This window comes from Lactuca serriola, chromosome 2 (genome assembly GCF_051521515.1).
Source record: "Lactuca serriola cultivar US96UC23 chromosome 2, Lser_US96UC23_V15, whole genome shotgun sequence".
Lineage (NCBI taxonomy): Eukaryota > Viridiplantae > Streptophyta > Magnoliopsida > Asterales > Asteraceae > Lactuca > Lactuca serriola.
In genome coordinates, this window is record NC_136409.1 from 216,717,681 (window position 1) to 216,742,213 (window position 24,533).

A 24,533-nucleotide genomic window follows, 5' to 3' on the forward strand; every position below is an offset into this window, starting at 1 on the left:
TTTTTGGCCCGTTACAGATTACTTTTGGCTTTTTCTCAAATTGAGCTGTTCACTTACATCAGAATTTGATTTTGAATCATCGCTAGGAGAACGAATGAATGTTCCTTCTAAATCCTTAAGTATGTTCAAATTTCTGGTTTTCGTTTATTTTCTTGATCTGGATACTTTAGACTTACATATTTTTATGCAAATCTTGATGGACCAGTGTGAAAATTTAACTTTCTATAGCTAGGTTATATCTTGTAATAAAGTGTTTCTTACACCATTAAAGAACATCCATGAGAGCTTAAACAACTCCAAGACATCAACAATTCAACATTGACGTCATATTAGATTACAAGCGAAGGATGATACCACTTCTAGATGTAAAACCAAATTCTGATATAATACCATTTGTTGGGGATTTATGAATGATTTGGGATTTCATTACCAAATTAATTTCAACAGTTTTTTTTTTTTTACATTGCTTTGATGTCATTAATTAAACGTTCTAAATTACAATAAGACGATCCACCTTCCATGAAGCATTGTTTTGCAAGTTTCGCCATCTCATCCGCCGACTTCCTAAACTCATCCTTCCTCTTCTCCATCAATTCCCTCACCATCTTCTCTACAATCACTCTATCACACATATCCTTCATATCCAAACCCAACTTCCACACTTCCCCTACAAATCTACTATTCACTTGTTGATCCAAAAAGTAAGGCCAACAAATCATCGGCACACCTTCAACCACACTCTCGAGTGTCGCATTCCACCCACTGTGTGTCAAAAACCCACCCACACCACCGTGGGCCAACACCTTCTCTTGCGGAGCCCACTCAACAATGCATCCTCTCTCCTCCGTGCCTTTGGAAAGTTCCGGTGGGATTTCAGTGACATCACTCAGGACTGAATATCGCCGTATGACCCACAAGAAACGGGAACCACTATTCACCAACCCGCACCAGAGCTCCATGTATTGCTCCTTTGTCATTACAGCAAGACTTCCAAAGCTAACATACAGCACGGATTTTGGTGGTTGTGAATCCAGCCATGGAATACAGCTCATGTCTTCTTTCCACAGACTGTTCGAAGATGGCGGTGACGAGGAGAAGGATTCTAGGTTGAGCTTCAGATGAGCGTGTAGTGGACCAATGGTGTATAAATTTGGACAGAAAGTGCGTATTTGGGAGACGATTGGACCCTCTAAATCATCAAAAGTGTTGAGTATAAGCCCATGAGCTCTTGGGTTCTCTGTACCTTCAGAGAGATAGGTTTGGACATTTGGATCTGACAGGTTGAAACGACAAAACATTGGAAGATCACGGCGTCTCAAGAATTCTTCCATGCCTGGTATGTTCTTTATGGGTGTATCCAAGTCGTCTCCTATTTGATTAATCAAAAAAGTAAAATAGATCAGCTACCAAAAATGGAGGAATTTACAGAAAAAATATACGCACCTGAGAATGGTAATTCACGGGATTGAATGAGGCTGGGAAGACAGAAGAAAACCCACAGGCAACAAACACTGATTGTACGAATATACATAATGGGTATTCCTATTTCATTAGCTACATCACAGGTATACCCCATAGTTCCATCTGCAATTATACAAGTTACTGGTCTGCGTGAATCTGAACTTAGTTTGCCTGAGGTCAGCAGATCTTTGAAGAGGATACTGCTTTTGGTTTTTAAAGATTCCAACACTTCGATAAAGCGATCAATGGAGCGAGGATGGTCTTCTGGAAGGCCATCAGGTATGGTTTCTAGGTGGAAACCTGGGTAGCTGCTAAAACGGGACTGTATATTTGAGTATTTGAGGAGTCTGGTGTGGATGTGATGAGTGAGAAGTAAGGTGATGTGGAGACCCGAAAGGCAAAGAAGCTCGGCTAGCTTGATGGTGGAGTTCACAGGGCCTTGTAATGGCAACGGGAATATCAACACATGAGGTGGGAGTACTGTTTCTTGATCCATCACAGAAATTGTTGCTTGCTTTTGTTGTTTATGAATCTGTAGAAGAAACATCGATAATTGATTTCATGTCATAACTCTATCTAAAAATACTAAATCACGTCATGTCCAAGTCCAGCTACAAGAATGAAATTAGAGTAAACCAACCAAAGAAAACTCTTAATCCCAATATTGCTACCAGGTAGCTTAAACCAAAACACAATGGAGGTGTCGTCAACAGCAAATTCATCCAAGTTAAACCCTAGTGACACAACAGGTAAATTACAGTAAGGACTAGCACGATTCAGCTACCTGATTAATTAGCATATACAGATCTCACCAGAAACAAAATTTCAACCGGATTGAAAGGAAGAACATGATTAATTCACACTTAAAAAGTAGAAATAACAAGTTCAATAATCATCCAGAAACTAAAAATCTTCATTGGGTGCAGATAAATACGAGGAATACAGTCGTAATTGCCACAGCAGAAATGAGGGGAGAGTTACCCTTGGATTCAATCAAAAACAGACTCTGCAAGGAATTGAATACATACTCGGGTCCTTTTCTGCGACCTCCTTTAATATGATCTTGGGTATTATTTAATTCTTAAACAATACTATTATTAAGGATCTAACCCGTATATATAAAATGATTATTTTAATAATAATAACCAAAATCGGTAATTTAACCCGTATAATGATTATTTTAATAATAATTATCAAGTTATAAATTTTTTTGAAAAAATTACCACAATTTTCTAATGCTTCATTCTGGAAACTGTTCCGGAATATTTTTCAAAAAATGGTTTGATCTTGAAATTTCGAAATTATTTTTTGGTTTCTTTACTATTCTTTTTGAAAGGGAGTTGATATTTCCACTTGTTTTTTTTATCCATCCACATAAAATCAAAGAATTTGACATTTTTGCCCTTATTTTAATTTATAAAAAATATAAAGACAGAAATGCATTATAGTTTATAGTTGTCGCCTCTTATCTATCATACTATCACTGTATCCCCGTTAATCGTCATCACCATTAATCGTCTTCGCTTCCCTATCTTAGCTGGAAACACCATCACCATCACCATCTACAAAACTCTATTCTGATTGAAGCTCACCATCACCACCATCTGTACAACCCTACCTCTCTTTCAACTGATCATCTTCTGCATCAAACCACCTTCCATGTTCTCTTCATCTCAGCCAGCACACCATCATTCACATCCAGCCTCCACCATCTTCTTAACCAGACTGTGTTGTCGACAACCTTCATCATACACAACAAGAGTCATCATAGTTCCACCTTCAGGGCATTACCATCATCATCTCCACCCCTGTTCCATGTCGACCCCCTGTTCTGATCATCACCATCATCTTTTTTTAGAAGCCCTCATCAATAGGATCCCTTGTTTAGTCCATTTACGTTATTCTAATTTGTTGAATCAATTTTATAATCAGGGAAACAAACATATATCCTAAACGAACAGGAAAAGGCTAGGTATTTTAAACATTTTATGAATTTTGTTTTATTTGTTTTGTACTTTTACCGACTCGATGCCCTTGTAACAGAAAGAATTTGAAGAAGCAAAAAAAGAGTTACATGACAACTAGAAAATGGTAAATCTCTTGAACACATAAGGAAGAAAACTCTCTGAAAGATTTAACCAAAACACTTGTTTGCATTACAGTTGCTCTTTAAAGGAAGAGGATTACAAGTTGAAACCTATATCTCGATAGGAACCCAAATCCACTAAACAAAAACTCATGTGTAACACGAATTAGAACAAAAAAACTTACTTAATGTTAGAAGAATCAATGGCGTCCTGCGACCGGCGAATTGGAAGAAGCAATGGCGGCCGACAATTCTTGAACGGCAACGAGGAATCAGCGATAGTCGCTTGGGAAGAAGAGTTACCGTCAAATAGGATCTTTCTCTGTCTTTTAAAAAAACAAGACAAGGGTAAAAAGGTCACAACACTTAAATTTTAAGTGGAAGGATTAAAAAACGGAATGGATATATCAGCTCCCTTTTTTAAAAAATATCTTTACAATTCTTTTTTTAGCCCCTTCTCCAAAGTTAACGCTAGGCTATAAAATCACTTCCTTCAATTATCCACTATAATTAATTATTTTGAAAATATATTGTTTATAAATATCACATGATCCACGCACTTTTGGATTCTTCTCTTTTTTTGGACCATCAACTGGAATTATTATGTTTAAAGTAGGAATTATTATGCTTAAAATAGATTAAGTTAGATAAAGCTAGATTTATTTGGTTTAAGTTTTAATTAAATAATAATGATTTTGTCTGGTTCGGAAATGTTGGTAACGATTCTTTTAATTTATTTGATTTTTCCTCATACATTCTTATTTATTGTTTATTCTGAAGATCATCATTTATATGTTTGTAACATAGATCTCACTGATGCAATTCGCGTTCATAGTTTGATTAAAAATTTTGGAACGTGTGTTCAGGTTGATGTTCCGGATATAACAAACGCATTACAAATATTTAAAAAAATAAATAAAATAAAAATAACTTTTGAATGGATATTTTCAGATCCAGATTCCGAAACATCGGTGCCAGAATATCCATTTATCAAAGTCAAAAACATCCTAAAAATCACACCAACAAAGGTTTTGGACTTTTGGGCACCTTATCACCAATATTGTTAGACAGGCGAGCTAGGTTATCATGGAGATTAATTGGAATAACTTCAAAGAACTTATAGTGGAAACCATCTACCAAGAATTTCTTAGCGTCCTCAGGTAGCTTGATCAAACAAGAATGAAATATTCTAGGATGGCTAGACACCCAAGCTCCCAAGTCTGTGATATATGTAAGTTTTGGGAGTCATGCACATATAACCAAGTCAGAATTTCAAGAAGTGCATTAACATATAGAATGGCTCGAGTCCTCATTTGTTGATTTAAAACATAAAATCTATGGCATCCTTGTGTTGTGAACCAAGTTTCCATGATTAAAGCTTCAATTTCAAATTGTATTGTTGTGCTATTTTTGGTTTGTTTTAAATCGACAAATGATAGCACTTTAAAGTTTAAACCATTATAATGCACATTTTTATGTCTTACATGTCACATGAGCTAAAAATGCTTTCGTTGAAAAAGGTTGATCAAATTTTGTAAAGAGTGAACGAGGAACTCATTTATTTATCAGATCAGATGAACCCAACGCCCACGAGACTTGGGCCCTTTGATGCAGGGGCATCCAATCACAGCCTTATTTTGGCTGATTTTATTTCCTTTTAAGTTTATTTCTTTCTTATTTAAATAATAAAGATTTCTTTAGAAGATTATCTTTATTTTTGGAGTATATCCTCTAATCGAAATCTCTAGGAGTATTTTTGCTAATTTCATGTTTTTTCTAGGGTAATTCTATTTGACCTATAAATTTGTTTTTTTCTTGGAATTTGAAGACTGAATTTTTTTGTTTCAAGATTAAAAGTTATCGAGACCTTTTGTTCTCGTTCTTTATCACCTGTATCGTTTTGACCATTTGATTGCTAGAGTTTGCATCATTTGGTATCAGAGCGCACACGTTGTCTTTCAAATGGTCGGACGTGGCCGACGTAACTCTCGTAGAAACGCCGATGGAGGCAACGACGGTGAGCAACCTGACCCACGTGATATCGAAATTGAAAGATTGCAACAACGGATAATGGAGTTGGAGCTACGACAGGAGGAGAGAAGTTCAGAGGAGGCCAGTTTGGAACTCAACTTTGAAGACGAAGAAGAGAACCCTTTCGGTGCCCCCCGATGTAATGCCTTTGAAACATACCAACTACATGGCCAGAGACAAAACAATGAAGATCCTTTGCGTAACTTGGGAATGAAGATAGAGATTCTTGAGTTTGACGGTAAGACCCACCCATACGATTTTATTGATTGGGTGAACACGGTGGAGCGAGTTTTTGATCTCAAATATGTCCCAGAACCAATTAAAGTGAAGCTTATGGCCATAAAGCTTCGAAAGTCTACTTTGCTTTGGTGGGAACACGAGAAAAAACGAAGCCAGAGGGACGGGAAGACTAAGGTCGAGACTTGGTCAAAGATGAAGAAGTTGCTACAAGGTAAGTTCCTTCCAGTCAATCACCGACAAGAAGCCTTTTTAGATTACCATAATGTTGGCCAAAAGGGTTCCTCCGTTGAAGATTTTATCGCAGAGTTTGATCAACTCAGAATGCGTTGTGCTGTTGAGGAAGAGGAAGAACAGCTTATCGCTCGATTTTTGGGTGCTCTTAAACCTGAAATTGCAGACATCGTTCATCTACAACAGTATTGGACGTATGCGGATGTATGTCGCTTAGCTTTAAAAGTGGAAAAACAGTTAAAGAACCGAGGCAAAGCAGGAGGCAGCAGGTTTATAACCTCTTCCCGACCCCCACCGACGCACACCAACAAAACACCCAACCCTAAAGTTGACACCCCAAGAAGTACTATCAACAACGCACCATGCCCCCGTGTTCTTCGATGCTTCAAGTGTCAGGGTGTGGGACACATCACTAGAGAATGCCTGAACAAGCAGTTAGTTACCCTGGTGGAAGAATCAGCTCCTGTTTATGAGACCGGAGATGAAAAGGAGAGTGATAGGGACGAAAACGAAGTGGTATATGCTGATCATGGTGAACTCCTGATTGCCCAATGTGTTTTAAATGTAGATGTGTCAAAAACAGTTGATGATAACTCGTGGTTGCGAAATAACATTTTTCGCACCAAATGTACTACGAAAGGGAAATTTTGCAGTGTCATAATCAATGGAGGTAGCTGTGACAACATGGTGGCAACAACAGTGGTAGAGAAGCTCGACCTCGAGGTGGTAAATCACCCAGAACCGTATCAACTGACATGGCTGAAGAAGGGAAATGTCGTCAAAGTAAGTAAGCGTTGTATGGTTCAATTTTCGATTGGAAAAAAGTATATTGATGAGGTCTGGTGTGTGAGGTAATTCCCATGGATGCGTGTCACATCCTACTGGGAAGACCTTGGCAATATGATCAGAGGACCAAACATGATGGGTTTTTAAACACTTATAGTTTCAAGAAAGATGGAGTAAATATAGTCTTAGCACCCCTCGACACAAGAGATAACCCCATTGACAATTTATTTTTATCAAAGGCTGAAATTAGGGGGTTAACAAAGCTTACTCCTCAAACCCTCATGTATGCTCTAGTGGTAATAGATGAAAACAAACAAGCCCCACCCATCCCCAAACTGATCCAACCCTTAATCGAGGAGTTTCAGGGTGTTTTTCCAAGTGATATCCCATCTGGTCTACCACTAATGAGGGAAATCCAACATTGTATTGATTTCTTACCAGGCTCCACCATTCCAAATAAGCCCGCCTACCGCATGAACCCTAAAGAATTTGAAGAGTTACACCGACAAGTCAACGAGTTACTTGAAAAAGGGGCTAATACGGGAGAGTATGAGTCCGTGTGCCATTCCCGCCTTGTTAGTTCCGAAACAAGGAGGAACTTTTCGCATGTGCATCGATAGTCGAGCTGTCAACAAAATAACAGTCAAATACCGGTTCCCAATTCCTCGATTCGATGACTTGATCGACCAGTTGCATGGCTCAATAGTTTTTTCCAAGATTGACTTATGTAGCGGGTACCACTAGATTCGTATGCGACCCGGTGATGAATGGAAGACCGCTTTCAAGACACATGACGGGTTATATGAGAGGTTGGTAATGCCATTTGGTTTGTCCAACGCACCGAGCACATTCATGCGCCTGATGAACCATGTTTTCAAACCATTTATCGGCCGCTTCGTTGTTGTTTACTTCGACGATATATTGGTTTTCAGCAATAATATGGAGCAACATGTAGCACACCTTCGGCAGATTTTTACGGTCTTGCGGGAGCAGAAGTTGTATGCTAACGAAAAGAAGTGTCACTTCCTTACTAGCAAAGTTTTTTTCTTGGTTATTTAGTTTCAGACGATGGCATAAGGATGGACGAACCGAAGGTTGAAGCCATTACGAGCTGGCCTACACCCACTACGATTCATGACATTCGTAGTTTCCATGGGTTGACCTCATTTTATCGGCGCTTTATATGGAATTTTAGTAGTATCATTGCCCCCATGACAGAATGCATGAAAGGGGGAAAGTTTTGTTGGACAAAAGAGGCTGAGAATGCGTTGAGGAGTTAAAACGCAAAGTCACACAAGCCCCTGTTTTGGTTTTTCCTAACTTTAAAGAAATATTTCAGGTTGAATGTGACGCCTCGGGTCTCAGAATTGGGGGAGTGCTAAGCCAGAACCAAAAACCCATTGCATTTTTTAGCGAAAAATTCAACGAAAAACGTCGCAAGTACTCTACATACGACAAAGAGTTTTATGCCATTGTTCGGAGTTTGAAATCACTACAAATAAAACAACATTCAGTGGCACAAAAAAGTGCCACTTAAAACCAAAAAAGTGCCACTAAAGACCCCCTCGACAATCGGTGGCACAAAAAAAAGTGCCACTAAAGACTTTTAGTGACACTTTTTGATTGTGTCGCTGCAGTCATTTTGGGTTTTAGTGGCACTTTTCTTTATGCCACTATAGCACTTTTTGGTTTTTTTGACATTTTTTTATGCTGCTATATAATTGCTATAATTAAAAAAAAAACATTTTTTTATTTTTTTTGGGATCACTTTTTTTACTACAAAACATTTATAGTACAAATTAGGTCCAATTTGTTTTTTAAAATTGAAATGAAACATTAAATAATAAAAAAATAGTTAAGATAATACATGAACAACATAAAACATTACTTAATTAAATCTAACTTGTCTTACAATAATATCCTCAATATTTAAAACAAAAATAGCTTCCAAAATGCTTAATAAGTCTAAACATTGTGCTAGTAATTACACAAAATAAAAAACGATCAGACTAAATACTTGAACCATTGTCTTTTACAATGGTCATCCTTCATACAAATCGAATGTACCCATGTTTCTCTGTATCCTTAACTTTAAATTAGTCATCATTTGAATAATTGTCTTCAACATCCCTTTATTACGACCCAGGCCAAGCGCTTTCTGGATTCATGTATGATATCTGCCAAAAGAGACACGATAGAAAAAGAATGATGGAGCTAGAATATTAACTTGCTCTCCTTAGTAATTATATGATGTCGAATCTAAATCAAATGAAAGATAAAAAGTGGGGAATGAAAAAAGAAATAAAAGAAACGGGAGAACCAAAAAGATGAGTAGTGGTAAAAATGACATGGTGCTGCTCAAACTATTAATTGACCTGTTGTTAAAGGATTTAGTAATGTTAGTATAACCTGCACATTAAATGAACACAAAATTAAACAAAAAGTTCACTTCATATTTCAAAACTGAAAACTAAATGATAATAACACTGCTTGTTGGGGCGGTAAGAACAAGATTTTGCCATAATTTACTTAATTTTCATAGAACTTAATTACTAAATTGTCCAAAAATATTTCTTAAAGTTGTAGCAAACCTACTATGAGCACTTAAAATGGCATGGTTCAAGTTTAACACTACTTATTGTCACATATTATAGGCACCTAAGTAACAGTGTTTTGTAAATCAGTAAATATGGTCAAATTGATTGCTAATTGTCTTTGTTAACGAGCTTGTTAAGGAACTGAACAATATCAATGCCACCTAGCCTTATAGAAAATGATATAACTTTTATTATTTTTTGGGAGCTTAATTTATATGTTGCTCAAAAGTGAATGATATATTGACATACCTAAAACAAAAATAAGATTTTACAACAAGAAAAGAAAAAGTACCTCTATGTGATCTTATTTTGAGTTTTGACTGCATTAGAACAAATAATGGTACTCACCACATTTCCATTAGCTCACCTCATAGGTTGACTGATAGTTGAAGATAGCTATCATGCGAAATTAGTCTTAAATTATTGATTAGATAAGAATACTCACAAAATGAAGAAGAAAAACTACGAGGTAATCAGAATATACAAAACACAGATGAAGAAGAAGCAAAAATTGATGCATGTTCTTTAAGCAGATGCTTCACAATCAACAAATCGACTCAAATGTAATTCTTTGTGATGTCTACCGACATCCACCACAAAGTGATAGAATGTGACATCCCCATTTTCACGGCCAAAAAAGACCGATGTTGTTTATGCTTTATAAAAATCAGAGTACTTCATTTTATAAAAAATGTTGCGGAATTTGTTCCCAGAAAAACATGGTAAATACGTTATTAAAACATTTTCGAAGAAACGTATTTATTTCATTTTAAAACGTTTGGGATGTCATCGTTAATACAGAAACATAAGCATAAACAGAACTTACAATTATTTACACTAGTGATCTACATCTCTTTAAATCTCTCAGTGTAATGTCACTTCATATCAACACCTGTGATATAAATAAACTGAGTGGGTCAGGTTGGGAAACCTGGTGAGTACATAGGGTTTTCAACCCACAATAATATAATTATTATGTTTAAACAATCAAACAATCAACCCAATTACCCATCCCCATTATCTTCTTTATTCTTAAGGATCTACCCTAAGAATCAGCTATTTCTCATTCATTCATTCCTAAGGATCATCCTAAGGAAACAACATGAAGTCCATTGTTGCCAATGACACATTGGTCAAGCGCAGCTGCTAATATTGTCACTTAGGCTCAGCTGCCAGAATTAGGACATTTTCTATGAGGCGCTTCTGCCGGTATTGACCTTTAAACACTACTGTCATGGTCATAAGGCTCCTTATTAGGCGCAGCTGCCGATACTATCCTTGGAGCGCAGCTGCTAGGACATTTACCGTAGATCTAAATCATCTACGGGTTGTGGCGCAGCTGCCAGTGCTCATCTATAGGGTACTAGGTCCACTGCTGCCAATGTATACCTATAGGGCACTAGGTCCGTACTACTAATGTTCCTCTATTTCAGCTTTTATCCATCATCATTCATCTACCCATGTTTTACCCAACATATCTTGTAGATATAAAATACTTTATACAGTTTACATCATTTAAAACATGTATAAAAATCTTTCACCAACATAGACAGCAAGTATTTAGACAATATGCACACATAGCACGTAAATTTATAATAAAATACTTCATATCTATGTGTAAGATGAAAGTAACTATGCACTCACCTGATTAGGTGGTGATTCCGAACTCAGACAGCACTTCGTTATCTCATTCTATCTCGGATTTACAAAACTGTATCGAATTCGCCGCGCTCGAAAAGTAGGGACTAAGCTTCGTCCATAACTTTCGCATACGAGCTCCATTTTTGTCTGTCTTTTTACCGTTGAGTTCCTATTAATGAGATCTTCAACTCTCATTTAGACCTCGTTGGCTAATTCTCATTCTATCTCGTATTTACGAAACTGTATCGAATTCGCCGCGCTCGAAAAGTAGGGACTAAGCTCCGTCCATAACTTTCGCATACGAGCTCTATTATCGACGTTCTTTATATCCACGCGTTGGTATTTACGAGTACTACAACTTTCATTTAGATCCCGTCGGCTAAAAATCGACCGATCTAAAATTCAGATTTCGGGCTGTGCACTGCTATGCTAAATCTTAGAAAAATCATAACTTCCTCATACGAAGTCAGATTTGGGCGTTCTTTTTATTGATGTTCTTAGTTTAACATATTCTACGACTTTCTTTTAGATCTCTAAGGCTAAATCTCGCTCTATCGTAAATTCACTATTTACGTTTCCCGGTATCGTGCCGGTTCCGTCGCGAAACTTCAACGGGTCATAACTTCTTCGTTATAACTCGGTTTTTGGCGTTCTTTATATGTACGAAAACCTTGTAACATACTCTACAACTTGGTTAAGATTATTTATTCTAAATAATCTTTTGTCGAAAAGTTGTTTTCGACCCCTATTGCCTCTAATTTGACTAGCCCAGATTTGCGGGCGTTACAATTATCTCCCCCTTAGGATGATTACGTCCCGGAATCATCAATGAAACAGGGTCGTATAATGACTCCATACGTCATCTCTTCATCCTAGGTAATAATTATAACTTCTACATTCCTTCAATTCTATCTCTTAAACTCATTGACTGTAAGAGTACTCGATCGTGCACCTGCTCTCTACCTCAGGTTAGACTCCAAATTATGACCTTCAAGTCACAATCTCGATCCTTGCTGGATAGGGACTTGAGATAAGTTCTTTTATTACTAATATAGATCGATGTATCATATTCTAATGACCTATCATCGTATGTTGCAACACTTAGACTTAGGTCTCTTAGAGTTAAATTCTAAAACAGACTATGCCTTCCTTCATGTTCTAATGTGATATAATCACACTTTAACATTAGGCATTTCTAGCCACCAACTTCTTTAACAACGAGTGCGATACTTCTATTGATCGCTTTGATTTCAACCGTTTGGTTTAAGTCGGACGCTACATCAAACTTGGTTCTCTGAACCACACAACATACTCATCGTAGTCGGACTTGATTCGATATGACCACTAGGGTCGGAATATCAACAATCTTCTTAGTCATTACCGAAACGATGGTAACAACACACTTGAATAAAACGAAATCAATTACTAGCTTCTTGGTAACCTTATGACTTTCCCTGATCCAAGTGTGAGTCCTGTGCTTCCGGTAGTATAGGCCTCTACTACCATCCACACCTACTCATACCCGTCCCAAGTATTGTCTCGCAGTTTTCCAAGTCACCATACAAGAAAATCACATAACAGTTTAACACATAAAATATCAAAACGAAGGTTTTATATTATTCCTTAAAATGTTTACATAGGTGTTCAAGTTCACCCTAAACTATGCCCCTAACAGGCTACATCGCGAGGTACTATCTACACGATTACTCCATAACTCGATCCTTGGATGTCAAGCGTTAACTCCTGAATCTTCGCATTGTCATCTGCTTCGTCAAGAATCATTTGAAATGTTCTCGCCTTTTGCTTTGGCGGCACATATGGCTTTGTAGCCCCCTCTCTCTTTGGGTAGTCTTGCTTTCCTTTTTGGACCTTGAAGATCCTTCAAACTTCCGCTTCTCTCCTGACTTATCTTTTTCTAGACCATTTTCTCTTACCTGGGCCTCTACGTTCTTAGCTGCCCTAACAGCTGTTTTCAAGGTAGTTGCCATTTTGACCATTGGGCCAAAGTCAGTGGGCAGTTCGTTAGCAAACCTATCAATCTTGGAGAGTTTAGAAGGCACCAAGTAGGGGAATAGCTTCATCCTCTTGGTGAATGCGGTGGCATACTCATCAACACTCATCTTCCCTTTCTTCAGGTTCTGAAACTCGTTGTTTAGGTCTATCAGATCTATCTCCGAGCAGTACTGCATTTTCAACTGTTCCAAGAACTCTTCCCATGACATCCTTAAGGCTTCTCCTCGTGGCATCGTATCTGCCAATAGCTTCCACCAGCTCAAGACTCCAGTTTTCAGTTGTCTTACGGCGAAGACATTCTTCTGTTTCTCGCTACAGTCGCAGCTCTCAAACACCATTTCCATTTCGGAGATCCAATCCATAATCTCAACAGGCTTTGGGCTTCCTGAGAGACTTGGTGGTTTCGCACCCAAGAAATTCTTGTACATTCGCCCATCCTTGTCGTTTCTCCTCTCCAGGCCATCTTGAGTCCCCACTTGACTCACTTGGCGACTGTAGTTCCCTTCCTCCGATTGCTCGGGAATCAGCTCGGGTTGCTCATTGGGCATAGTAGGTTCGTCCCTATTCGACATCCTCCTCATTTCTTCCCTTTATTCAGTTCGCATAGCCCGAATCATGGCTTGAACTCTAGCCATCGTGACTGGCTCAGGTGCAACTTCTTCTACAACAGGTATTTGCTGAACCACTAGGGGTTGGTTCCTATTCTCATTTGCATTCACGTTTCCGCTACGGGTCCTTGCCATTTTGATCTATACACCGAATAAGGTGAATCTAGACCTTTACTTAGGATTGACGTTTAAATCATCCTTATCACTCCGAAACGTTTACATGCTAGTTCTAATATCGTAGTCGTACGTTTAGAATCCTAAACATATAAGGTTTCCAGATCCGGTCGGCAACAGACCATAGATCCGAATAAATAACAGCATATAAGGCATAAAGCATTTAGCACATAAAAGCATTTTAGGCATAATTCCTAAAATAAGCTAGTGCTCACACCTCACAATCATCGCTTAGCATTCTAAGTTTAAGTCTAGAAATAAATCCATATTCCTAGTTCGCTTAAACTAATGCTCTGATACCAACTGTGACATCCCCATTTTCACGGCCAAAAAAGACCGATGTTGTTTATGCTTTATAAAAATCAGAGTACTTCATTTTATAAAAAATGTTGCGGAATTTGTTCCCAGAAAAACATGGTAAATACGTTATTAAAACATTTTCGAAGAAACGTATTTATTTCATTTTAAAACGTTTGGGATGTCATCGTTAATACAGAAACATAAGCATAAACAGAACTTACAATTATTTACACTAGTGATCTACATCTCTTTAAATCTCTCAGTGTAATGTCACTTCATATCAACACCTGTGATATAAATAAACTGAGTGGGTCAGGTTGGGAAACCTGGTGAGTACATAGGGTTTTCAACCCACAATAATATAATTATTATGTTTAAACAATCAAACAATCAACCCAATTACCCATCCCCATTATCTTCTTTATTCTTAAGGATCTACCCTAAGAATCAGCTATTTCTCATTCATTCATTCCTAAGGATCATCCTAAGGAAACAACATGAAGTCCATTGTTGCCAATGACACTTTGGTTTTATTAAAAACCGGTCTTCGCTGGAGCAGCGTTTCCAAGCCGAAAGCTTTTCTTCTCGGAGCCGTCGGGCGCTCCGGGGCTTTCTTCTCGTGCTAGGGAGGTTCCGTAGACTTGGGAGGGGTTTAGGGAGGCTAGAGAGAAGTTAGAGAGAGAAAGAGAGCCTTATGGTGTGAAGAAAATATGAGGAGTTCACCCTTGTATTTATAGGAATTTTATAGTAAAGTAGTCTCTAAGCTTCGTCCGTAACTTTTGCATACGAGCTCCGTTTTTGTCTGTCTTTTTACCGTTGAGTTCCTATTAATGAGATCTTCAACTTTCATTTAGACCTCGTTGGCTAATTCTCATTCTATCTCGGATTTACAAAACTGTATCGAATTCGCCGCGCTCGAAAAGTAGGGACTAAGCTTCGTCCATAACTTTCGCATACGAGCTCCATTTTTGTCTGTCTTTTTACCGTTGAGTTCCTATTAATGAGATCTTCAACTCTCATTTAGACCTCGTTGGCTAATTCTCATTCTATCTCGTATTTACGAAACTGTATCGAATTCGCCGCGCTCGAAAAGTAGGGACTAAGCTTCGTCCATAACTTTCGCATACGAGCTCTATTATCGACGTTCTTTATATCCACGCGTTGGTATTTACGAGTACTACAACTTTCATTTAGATCCCGTCGGCTAAAAATCGACCGATCTAAAATTCATATTTCGGGCTGTGCACTGCTATGCTAAATCTTAGAAAAATCATAACTTCCTCATACGAAGTCAGATTTGGGCGTTCTTTTTATTGATGTTCTTAGTTTAACATATTCTACGACTTTCTTTTAGATCTCTAAGGCTAAATCTCGCTCTATCGTAAATTCACTATTTACGCTTCCCGGTATCGTGCCGGTTCCGTCGCGAAACTTCAACGGGTCATAACTTCTTCGTTATAACTCGGTTTTCGGCGTTCTTTATATGTACGAAAACCTTGTAACATACTCTACAACTTGGTTAAGATTATTTATTCTAAATAATCTTTTGTCGAAAAGTTGTTTTCGACCCCTATTGCCTCTAATTTGACTAGCCCAGATTTGCGGGCGTTACATAGAAGGTTTCTCTAAATACACCTCTATGCGCAGGGGATAGACCATCAAGGGTAGAATCGTCCAGATTGAAAAAAGAAACTCTTTAAGAACCAAAGCAACCAAAATGTGGTGATGATTACACCGCAACTTGATAAAATTCCAAAGCCAAAAACAAAAAACCAGGCAATTTCATAGCAAGAGGGGCATGGTCATACAAAATTAGAACCAAATAGGAGAATACTTCCATTTCAACTCTAATGAGTCCTAGATTGCATATTTAAAAATATTCTCAGAGTTCTAAAAATCGGAAGAGCAAAATTGTACTCTTAATAGAAATCGAAAAACAGGAGAGGATAGTTTATAGAAATCGATAAAAATAAACCACATTATACTGCCAAAACAAAAATTTTGATTCGAACTAACAGGGGAATCGTGGGGAAATTGAATCAAAATCGAAGTACCTTAATCTGAGTGGGTTGAGTTTCTTCCTTCACAAATAAATGCTCATAACTTTTGATTCGAAGTTATGGAGGATGAGGGAACACTGAATCGATGTTGTGAAGTTGAAGGATGAAGGATACGAGGTTCTAGAGGGAAAATCGATGATTGATTGGAACAGATGGTGAGGATGGTGGTATCGACTGTGTTTGGTGGAAAAGACGGTATGTGGTGGTTAGGCCACCGGTTAGGGAAAGATTAGGGTTTCAGAGAAGATTGGAGTCTGGAGACAGACAGGGAATTAGGGTTGCCTCTCACATGATATTAGTTTTGGGGTGAGAAGCGCCATATCTAGACTTGGAGGGAACTTGGAGCGGGATCATCAAAACTAAAAAATTTCAATTCAAGGGTATTATAGTGGCAGAAATAAATATGTGCCACTAAAAAAATAACTATTGTGGCACAAATTTTTTTTGCCACTAAATGTAATTTTATTTGTAGTAGCGTCATTACTTGTTAGCCAATGAGTTCATTCTATATTCTGATCATGAAGCACTCAAATACATCCAGGGGCAACAAAAACTCAGCCCTCGTCATGCTAAATGGGTCGAATTTTTGCAATCTTATTCCTTCGTCATAAGACACAAAGTGGGGTCGTCAAATATCGTGGCTGATGCATTAAGTCGACGACATGTGCTCACTTTTGAGATGAAAATTCAGGTCCGTGGTTTTGACACCTTTCGAGAGTTGTACCAGGATGATCCCGACTTCAAAACAATCTGGAATAACTGTCAGAACAACTCCCTTCGAGATTTTTCAAAACATGATGGTTATCTCTTCAAAGGTGTTCGTTTGTGTGTTTCAATGGGTTCCTTAAGGGACTCAATTATTTTGGAAAGTCATGTTGGAGGTCTTGCGGGTCATTTTGGAAGGGACAAGACTTTGAACTTAATCCATGATCATTTTTACTGGCCAAAAATGGAGCGAGATGTTGCCCGTGTGATCGCACGTTGTCGCATTTGTCACGTGGCCAAAACTCAACACATCAATGCAGGTCTATACACTCTGTTACCCATTCCCGTTGCACCTTGGGTGTAACGCCCCGTTCTAAGAGTAATTATTCATGGATCCCCGGGATCAAGAGTAAGGGCGTTTTGGTCTTTTATGGGCAATGGGTTTTATTTAAGAAGGTTTCGGACTTATGTATGTTGATAGAAGCATAGGGCTTCTCGCCACCTTCGCGTGGATATAAAGTTCTTCGGAAACGGGCTTAGAATAAAGGAGTTATGACATTTTGAAGATATTGGCATTTATAGCCCTTAATGGGAAAAGTTGATGAGAAAGGCCATGCATGAGAATGGGACACGCTTGGGTACGCCCAACGTAGGCTGGGTTACGCCCAGCGTAATTGGGTAAATGAACGCGGGTATGTGGGGCGTACGCCCAGCGTACGTCCAGAGTCTTTAAACCCTAATTTGAGGGCGAGCCACTATATATAGAACATTATGGATTCAACCCTAGCTCCCATATCAGCCTCCCTAGCCTCAGAAGAAACCCTAGAACGTTCCAACCTCCATTTCTAGAGATCTTGGCATTGGAAAGCTCATCTTGGTGGTTTAAGCTTGGAAGAGGAAAAGAGGAAGTGGTCAAGGAAGGAGTTGGGTGGCTGGAGCTCATAGATCTGGGAAGGCATCATCTTTTGGAGCCATTTTGAGGTATAAAGTCTCTTGCTTGACAATTATTTTGTGTGGATCTTGGTGTTGTGAAGTTTTGACATCATTTCTTGTCCCTCAAACCCCAAAATGATGCATGATGTGAGTTGGTTGAGATCATCTGTCCTTTCAGACCTTAGGAGGGGTCTTGAGCATGAAAAATGAGGTCCCAATGGCTTTGGTTGTCTCATGTATGATGTAGGTGGGTCTTAATGAATTAAGACATTGAGTTAAGAGCTTTATGGACGTCCCAAGTGATAAAGTTTGAGACTTTATGGATCCTAGGCATGTTTGGTCGATGGATCTGAAGTTTGGGCTTAAGAGCTTAAGCCATTAAGGACTTATGAGGACTTTTAGTTCAGCGAGTTTACGCCCTGCGTAAAGTGATGTACGCCCCGCGTACTCACCATTCTGCATGTACGCTTAACGTACATGGGGGGGGGGGGGGGTACACCCCGCGTACTCTGTCTGTATGGATCATGAGTTTTGGGCTGTGGTTTGGGGCATGTTTGGGTATTTGGGCCTTAGTGGGCCATCAGAAATCATATTATATGAACCAAGGAATATATTGTGGGCTTAGGATGAGTCCCATTAATGGATTGTGCCTAATGTAGCAAATTGGGCCATTAGTGAGTCACTAGTGGGCTTGAGAAGCTTACCTAGTGTTGGGCCCTTCATATTCTGGTATTGGGCTTTAGTCATGGACCACTTTGGGTTAAGGGTAATATGGTCAATTTACCCTTGGAAGGATATTATGCTTGGGCTAATGGTTATTTTGCTACTTTGGATAGTTCGGGATTCTTGGTGAGACGGTGGTTCGGGTATCTGCTTCTTCAATTCAGAGTTTCGGCAGTTGCGAGGTGAGTTATCCTCACTATATCGACAGCGTCTACGACACCAAGGCCGGCCCTTTATCGGATGGAAATCCGAGTAGTTGTTTGTTATGTTATTGCTTTGTTATGTTTGCATCCAGGTAGTTAGGATGGTATATGCTAGTGACCGGTTAGGTCGGAATCCTGGTAGGGATGTGCTACGTATGTGATCTGCTAGATTGGTTGATTTGTTGTGAGTTGTTATATGATTATATGTTTATGTGCACATGGTTGTTTGACTGGGGTTGGGTTGAGGCGGGTCCTGCTTTGTGCTGTAGGCCAACATACCCAGGGCGGACTGGTTATCCCGAAGGCCCAGCGAGCGGTCCAGATAGGCTGTAGGCCCCAAGAGGGCGGACCAGACGTGTCGAGGCTCGGAGAGTGGACCAGGCCGACTGAAGGCCCGGTGCGGGCGGACCAGTTATACTGTAGACTCAGAGAGTGGACCAGGTGGATTGAAGGCCCGGTGCGGGCGAACCAATCACACTGTAGACTCGAGGTATATGGTTAGACTCAGATGGTGGACCAGGTGGACTGTAGGCCCGGTGCGGCGGACCAGTCACACAGTAGACCCGAAGTGCATGGTTGTTCTACGTTTTGTTGCGATATGGCATGTTATGTGTATGGTATATGTGGTTGGTATTTTGGGGGTATCTCACTAAGCTTTTGGGCTTACATTTGTGGTTTATATGTTTCAGGAACTTCAGGAGACCGTGACAAGACAAAGGCATGATCGTACCGCTCCTCATGTTTTATGTGTTTATGATGTGGTTCTGGGAAATACTCTGATAATAAATGTATTGTAAACCTTTTTGGTTGGAATTGGGTTGTTTTTGAAAAGTTTAAATTAGTTGGAATTTTTAGAGCGTTACATTGGGAGGATGTTAGTTTAGACTTTGTCTTGGGTCTACCTCGAACTCAAAGGCAGAAAGATTCAGTTATGGTTGTTGTTGACCGCTTCTCTAAAATGGCTCATTTTGTGCCATGTGTCAAGACCTATGATGCTAGTCAAATTGTAAGGTTATATTTTTCTGAAATTGTCAAGCTCCATGGTGTTCCAAAAACTATAACATCAGATCGTGACGTGAAGTTTGTTAGTCATTTCTGGTGCACACTTTGGAAGAGCTTGGGTTCAAGGTTACAATCTAGTAGTTCTCACCACCCCCAAACGGATGGTCAGACGGAAGTAATAAACAGGAGTCTCGGAAACCTGTTGCGAAGCCTTATTGGGGACAACCCTAAGCAGTGGGACCTCATCCTTGCTCAAGCCGAATTTGCTTATAACCGTTCTGCCAATCGCACGATTGGGTTGAGTCCGTTCATGATAGTTTATGGGAGAAATCCGCTCACGCCACTTGACTTAACACCTTTTCCTCTAGTTGAGCATGTTAGTGTGGAGGGGGAAAACAAGTCTCAACAGATTAAGAAGCTGCATCAAACGGTTCGAGATCGGATCCTTAAACATAATGTTGGATACCAGAGTCGCGCCAACAAGCATCAGAAGCAATTCATTTACAAAGAGGGTGTTCTGGTATGGATTCATCTGAGAAAAGAGCGTTTTCCAACGGGTCGTTTCGGGAAGTTGAAGCCTCGTGCTGATGGTCCTTTTCGGGTTCTTAAGAAGATTAATGATAATGCATATAAAATTGATCTTCCGGGTCATTATAATGTTTCAGCCACTTTCAATATTGCAGATTTATCGCCATTTGAAGGAGGGTTGTAAGAAGTTGCAAACTCGGAGGCGAGTTTCTTCAAAGGAGGGGAGGATGATGCAGGGGCATCCGATCACAGTCTTATTTTGGCTGATTTTATTTCCTTTTAAGTTTATTTCTTTCTTATTTAAATAATAAAGATTTCTTTAGAAGATTATCTCTATTTTTGGAGTATTTCCTCTAATCGAAATCTCTAGGAATATTTTTGCTAATTTCCTGTTTTTTCTAGGGTAATTCTATTTGTCCTATAAGTTTGTTTTTTTTTTTTTTGGAATTTGAAGACTGAATTTTTTTGTTTTCAAGATTAAAAGTTATCGAGACCTTTTGTTCTCGTTCATTATCACCTGTATCGTTTTGACCATTTGATTGCTAGAGTTTGCATCACCCTTGGCCTTTTAGAGATTGAATACAGAATAAGTCCTCTTCTTTCATGACTCATGCCCCTTCAAATAATTCAAATAATTCAACGTGATGTTTTCTGTTTTAAAAAAAAATTATATGTATATTGTAAGTTTCTATGGCTATCGAGCATTCAAAATATATAAAAACCATATTTTGGCCCAAACAAACATCTGTCTCTATTAAATCAACTAATCAAACACATCACAGCCACCACAAAAACACACATGTTTTGAGAAAAAGAAAGACGACCACCGTCCACCATCATGTCCAATGAACCACAGCCAAACAACCGCCGATTGGCGCTTTTTCCATTACCATTTCAAGGCCACATCAACCCCATGCATCAGTTAGCAAACATTCTTCACACTAAAGGCTTCAAGATTACAATCATTCACACCCGTTTCAACTCGCCAAACCAATCAAACTACCCACAATTCACCTTCAAGTCGATCTCAGACGGCTTGTCGGAATCCAAAAACAAGAATTTGAATCCGGATAATCCTAATTCTGTCATCAACTTCTTAAACAAAAGCTGCATCGATCCGTTGAGGGATTGTTTAGTCAAGTTACAAGAAGAGGAGCCAATCGCATGCTTGATCTCAGATGCGCTATGGCACTTCTCTCAATCAGTTGCAGACAGTCTGAATCTCCCAAGAATCGTTTTACGAACCAGCAGCATGTCCTGCCTCCTTGTTTATGCAGCCTTGCCTCTTCTTAACAAAAACGGCTTCCTGATCAAAACCATCTTTGAAGAAGAAGAAGAAGAAGATGAAGAGCCGATTCCAGACCTTTCGCCGATCACAGAAAAAGACATACTAGAGATTTTTAACGACGTCGATTGCAAGGATGGAGTACTCGATTTGATCTTTAGCATGATCAAAACTACAAAAGCGGCTTCTGGAATCATATGGAACACCTTCAAAGAACTCGAAGAACCTGCTTTTTCTGCCATAACCAAAGATTTCTGTATTCCCAGTTTCCCGATTGGTCCGTTTCATAAGTATTTCCCAGCATCCTCTAGCAGCTTACTAGAACAAGATCGAAGCGTTATGTCATGGTTAGACTTGCAACCAGTTAGGTCTGTAGTATACGTGAGTTTTGGGAGTATTGCTCAAATGGGTGAAGCCGAGTTTAGCAATATGGCTTGGGGGCTTGCAAAGAGTAAGCAACGGTTCCTGTGGGTGGTTCGACCTGGTTCGGTTTTTGGGTCTGAATGGCTCCAGTATTTGCCTCAAGGGTTTATAGAGGAAGTAGGTGAAAGAGGGTGTATTGTCAAGTGGGCTCCTCAACAAGAAGTATTAGCTCATGGAGCTATAGGAGTGTTTTGGACTCACAGTGGATACAACTCGACATTGGAGAGCATCTGTGAAGGTGTTCCGATGATCTGTTCACCTTATGCTTATGATCACCCGATAATCGCTAGATATGTAACAGACGTTTGGAGAGTAGGAGTGATGTTGGATAAAGGGAAGGAGGAGGAGATCGGTAAAAAGGTGAGAAGTGTAATTATGGAGGAAGAAGGAAGTGAGATGAGACAGAGATCTAAATTTCTTCAGGAGAAGGTGAATCGTTCTATGAAGGAAGGTGGGTCTTCATATGAATCACTGGAGAATCTGGTTGACTTAATCATCTCTCTATAATATGTCCTTCTAGTATTCTTTACTGCATTTTATCATCATATCATGTTAATCCTATTGTTTTATTTAGTATTTTAATCGGTTTAAATAAAACACATCTTTGATAACAATTAAGAAGATCATGCGTATATCTTCATCTTCACATGTGATGTGGGGTCACATTATAGTTTATATATGCATCATATATAGTTTAAAATATATTTGAAAATATTTAAAAGAAATTAATGGTCAGATCCCACGTTTCGCATGAAGAGAAAAGTCAAATGGATGATCAAATTATCTCCCCGCCCCCTCACATCATCGTCTTCCCTTCGCCACTTCAACGGCCAATAAACCCCATTTTTGATCTAGCAGAACTCCTCTGTCTCTCCGGCCTTGATGTCACATTTCTCCTAATCCCCTACACCCACAGCCTCCTCCTCCGCCACATCAACATCGAGTCCCGGTTAAATCCATATCCAAATTTCCGCCTACACACCATCTCTGACGGACTACCACCAGATCACTCGGAATCTAATCCGACGGATCTGTTACTCTCTCTTGAAACCCTGACGAAGCCGCTTTTCAGAGATCTTTTGACTTCCGGAAAGTTGATTTGCGATGAGCGTGGGCCGGTGAGCTGTATTATTTCAGATGGAATCATGAGTTTTGTGTATGACGTTGCTAATGAGATTCAAGTTCCTGTTATTTCTGCGTTGACCTTAAGTCCTAGTTGCTTATTGCATCTTTCCAATCTCCCCAACCTCACCGGTGCAGCTCGAGTTTCTGATCCAACAATCGGAGGTACGTTTGTGTGAATCCGTGAATTATGTTGTTTTGAAATTTGTTTCCAGTTTGCATTTTGAACGTCGGGTTTTCCTCTTAATATAGAAAATCATGCGGATTCGATCATAAAACATGACTTGTTTCATCCTTTCCCGAAGCATCTAATAAACCAAATTCAACAACTTCCTCAATCCCATGGGCTCATACTCAACACATTCAAGGCGTTAGATGCATCCATACTCTCTCAAATTCGTTCCATTTGTCCAAACCTGTACGCCATCGGCCCGATTTACAAGCACCTAGGGTTCAGGCAAGAGGCCAAAAGAATGACACCATTGTTGAATTACTCCGTTGTACAAAACAACGATTGCCTCCTGTGGTTGAACTCTCAACAGCCCAAATCCGTTCTCTACGTCAACATTGATAATCACTCACAACTCACACGGGTACAAACCTTCGAGCTTTGGCATGGTTTGGTGAATAGTGAAAAGGGGTTCTTATGGGTACGACGGCCAGACTCCATATCTGTAGAAGGTCGAATTCCGGCGAAGCTCATCAAGGGCACGAAGGAGAAGGGTTTCATTGTTGATTCGGCTTCAAATAACCAGGTCTTGGCTCATAAAGCAATCGGTGGGTTCTTGACCGATGGCGATTGGGACTCGACTCTTCAAGGCATTGTTGAGGGCGTGCCGATGATCTATTGGCCGACTTCTTGGGACCAACGAGTAAATAGCAAGTTCATGAGTAAAACATGGAAGCTGGGGATGCATATGGAAGAAAGATGCGATAAAAATATAATCGAGAAAACAATACGAGATGTTATGGGATCCAAGGGTCATGAGTTGATCGAAAATGTACATAAAATGAAAAAACTGACTAGAAAAAGCGTAAACATCGGTGGATCATCCTATGCAATGTTGGATAATCTAGTAAATAATATAATCTCGATGCATCTTTAATAAATATGTTTATTTCATTTTATAACCGATTCAGCCATGGGTAAATAAAAGATATAACTAATAGAAACTTGAAGAGAGAAGCTGAATATCAGACTAAACTACACCGGCGATTGAAGAAAGCAAGAAGTAAAATTTTTTGATCATGAATATATCTTGCCAAAGGCAAGGGCAATATGGTCCTTCAGTTTTAATGATTTAAAAAAATAAAAAAAATTATAAATTATTAAAAACAATTTAAAAAAAATATATTTGGGAAATTTGATATTTAAAAAGAT

The 24,533-nt window shown here is 39.2% G+C and overlaps 3 protein-coding genes and 1 pseudogene across 3 annotated transcripts; 3 read left to right on the forward strand and 1 right to left on the reverse strand.

The window, feature by feature from the left end:
- Positions 1 to 286: 286 nt before the first annotated feature.
- LOC145088519 (7-deoxyloganetic acid glucosyl transferase-like) lies at positions 287 to 2,436 on the reverse strand. The gene is made up of 3 exons (XM_079026890.1): positions 2,274 to 2,436; positions 1,444 to 2,195; positions 287 to 1,369 (listed from the first exon to the last, which is right to left on the reverse strand). Exons 2-3 carry the CDS (start codon positions 2,006 to 2,008, stop codon positions 459 to 461), a joined length of 1,476 nt encoding a protein of 491 aa, XP_078883016.1. The 5' UTR covers positions 2,009 to 2,195; positions 2,274 to 2,436; the 3' UTR covers positions 287 to 458.
- A 3,073-nt stretch (positions 2,437 to 5,509) lies between these two features.
- On the forward strand, positions 5,510 to 8,372 carry LOC145090061 (uncharacterized). The gene is made up of 3 exons (XM_079028413.1): positions 5,510 to 6,900; positions 6,993 to 7,410; positions 8,175 to 8,372. The coding sequence occupies exons 1-3, from the start codon at positions 5,510 to 5,512 to the stop codon at positions 8,370 to 8,372; spliced, it is 2,007 nt and encodes a 668-aa protein (XP_078884539.1).
- A 12,701-nt stretch (positions 8,373 to 21,073) lies between these two features.
- LOC145088522 (UDP-glycosyltransferase 76C2 pseudogene) lies at positions 21,074 to 22,537 on the forward strand (annotated as a pseudogene).
- A 221-nt stretch (positions 22,538 to 22,758) lies between these two features.
- On the forward strand, positions 22,759 to 24,262 carry LOC145088520 (7-deoxyloganetic acid glucosyl transferase-like). The gene is made up of 2 exons (XM_079026891.1): positions 22,759 to 23,317; positions 23,405 to 24,262. The coding sequence occupies exons 1-2, from the start codon at positions 22,759 to 22,761 to the stop codon at positions 24,256 to 24,258; spliced, it is 1,413 nt and encodes a 470-aa protein (XP_078883017.1). The 3' UTR covers positions 24,259 to 24,262.
- The last annotated feature ends 271 nt before the right edge of the window (positions 24,263 to 24,533 follow it).

Bases quoted from the DNA above. Each gene is read 5' to 3' on its own strand.
- LOC145088519 (XM_079026890.1), bottom strand. From the start codon at position 2,008: ATGTTTCTTCTACAGATTCATAAACAACAAAAGCAAGCAACAATTTCT. The intron at 1,370-1,443 runs GTGCGTATATTT...TTAATCAAATAG, and splicing joins CCGTGAATTACCATTCTCAG to GAGACGACTTGGATACACCC.
- LOC145090061 (XM_079028413.1), top strand. From the start codon at position 5,510: ATGGTCGGACGTGGCCGACGTAACTCTCGTAGAAACGCCGATGGAGGC. The intron at 6,901-6,992 runs GTAATTCCCATG...AAACACTTATAG, and splicing joins GATGAGGTCTGGTGTGTGAG to TTTCAAGAAAGATGGAGTAA. The intron at 7,411-8,174 runs GTTAGTTCCGAA...GAAATATTTCAG, and splicing joins CCGTGTGCCATTCCCGCCTT to GTTGAATGTGACGCCTCGGG.
- LOC145088520 (XM_079026891.1), top strand. From the start codon at position 22,759: ATGGTCAGATCCCACGTTTCGCATGAAGAGAAAAGTCAAATGGATGAT. The intron at 23,318-23,404 runs GTACGTTTGTGT...CTCTTAATATAG, and splicing joins TTCTGATCCAACAATCGGAG to AAAATCATGCGGATTCGATC.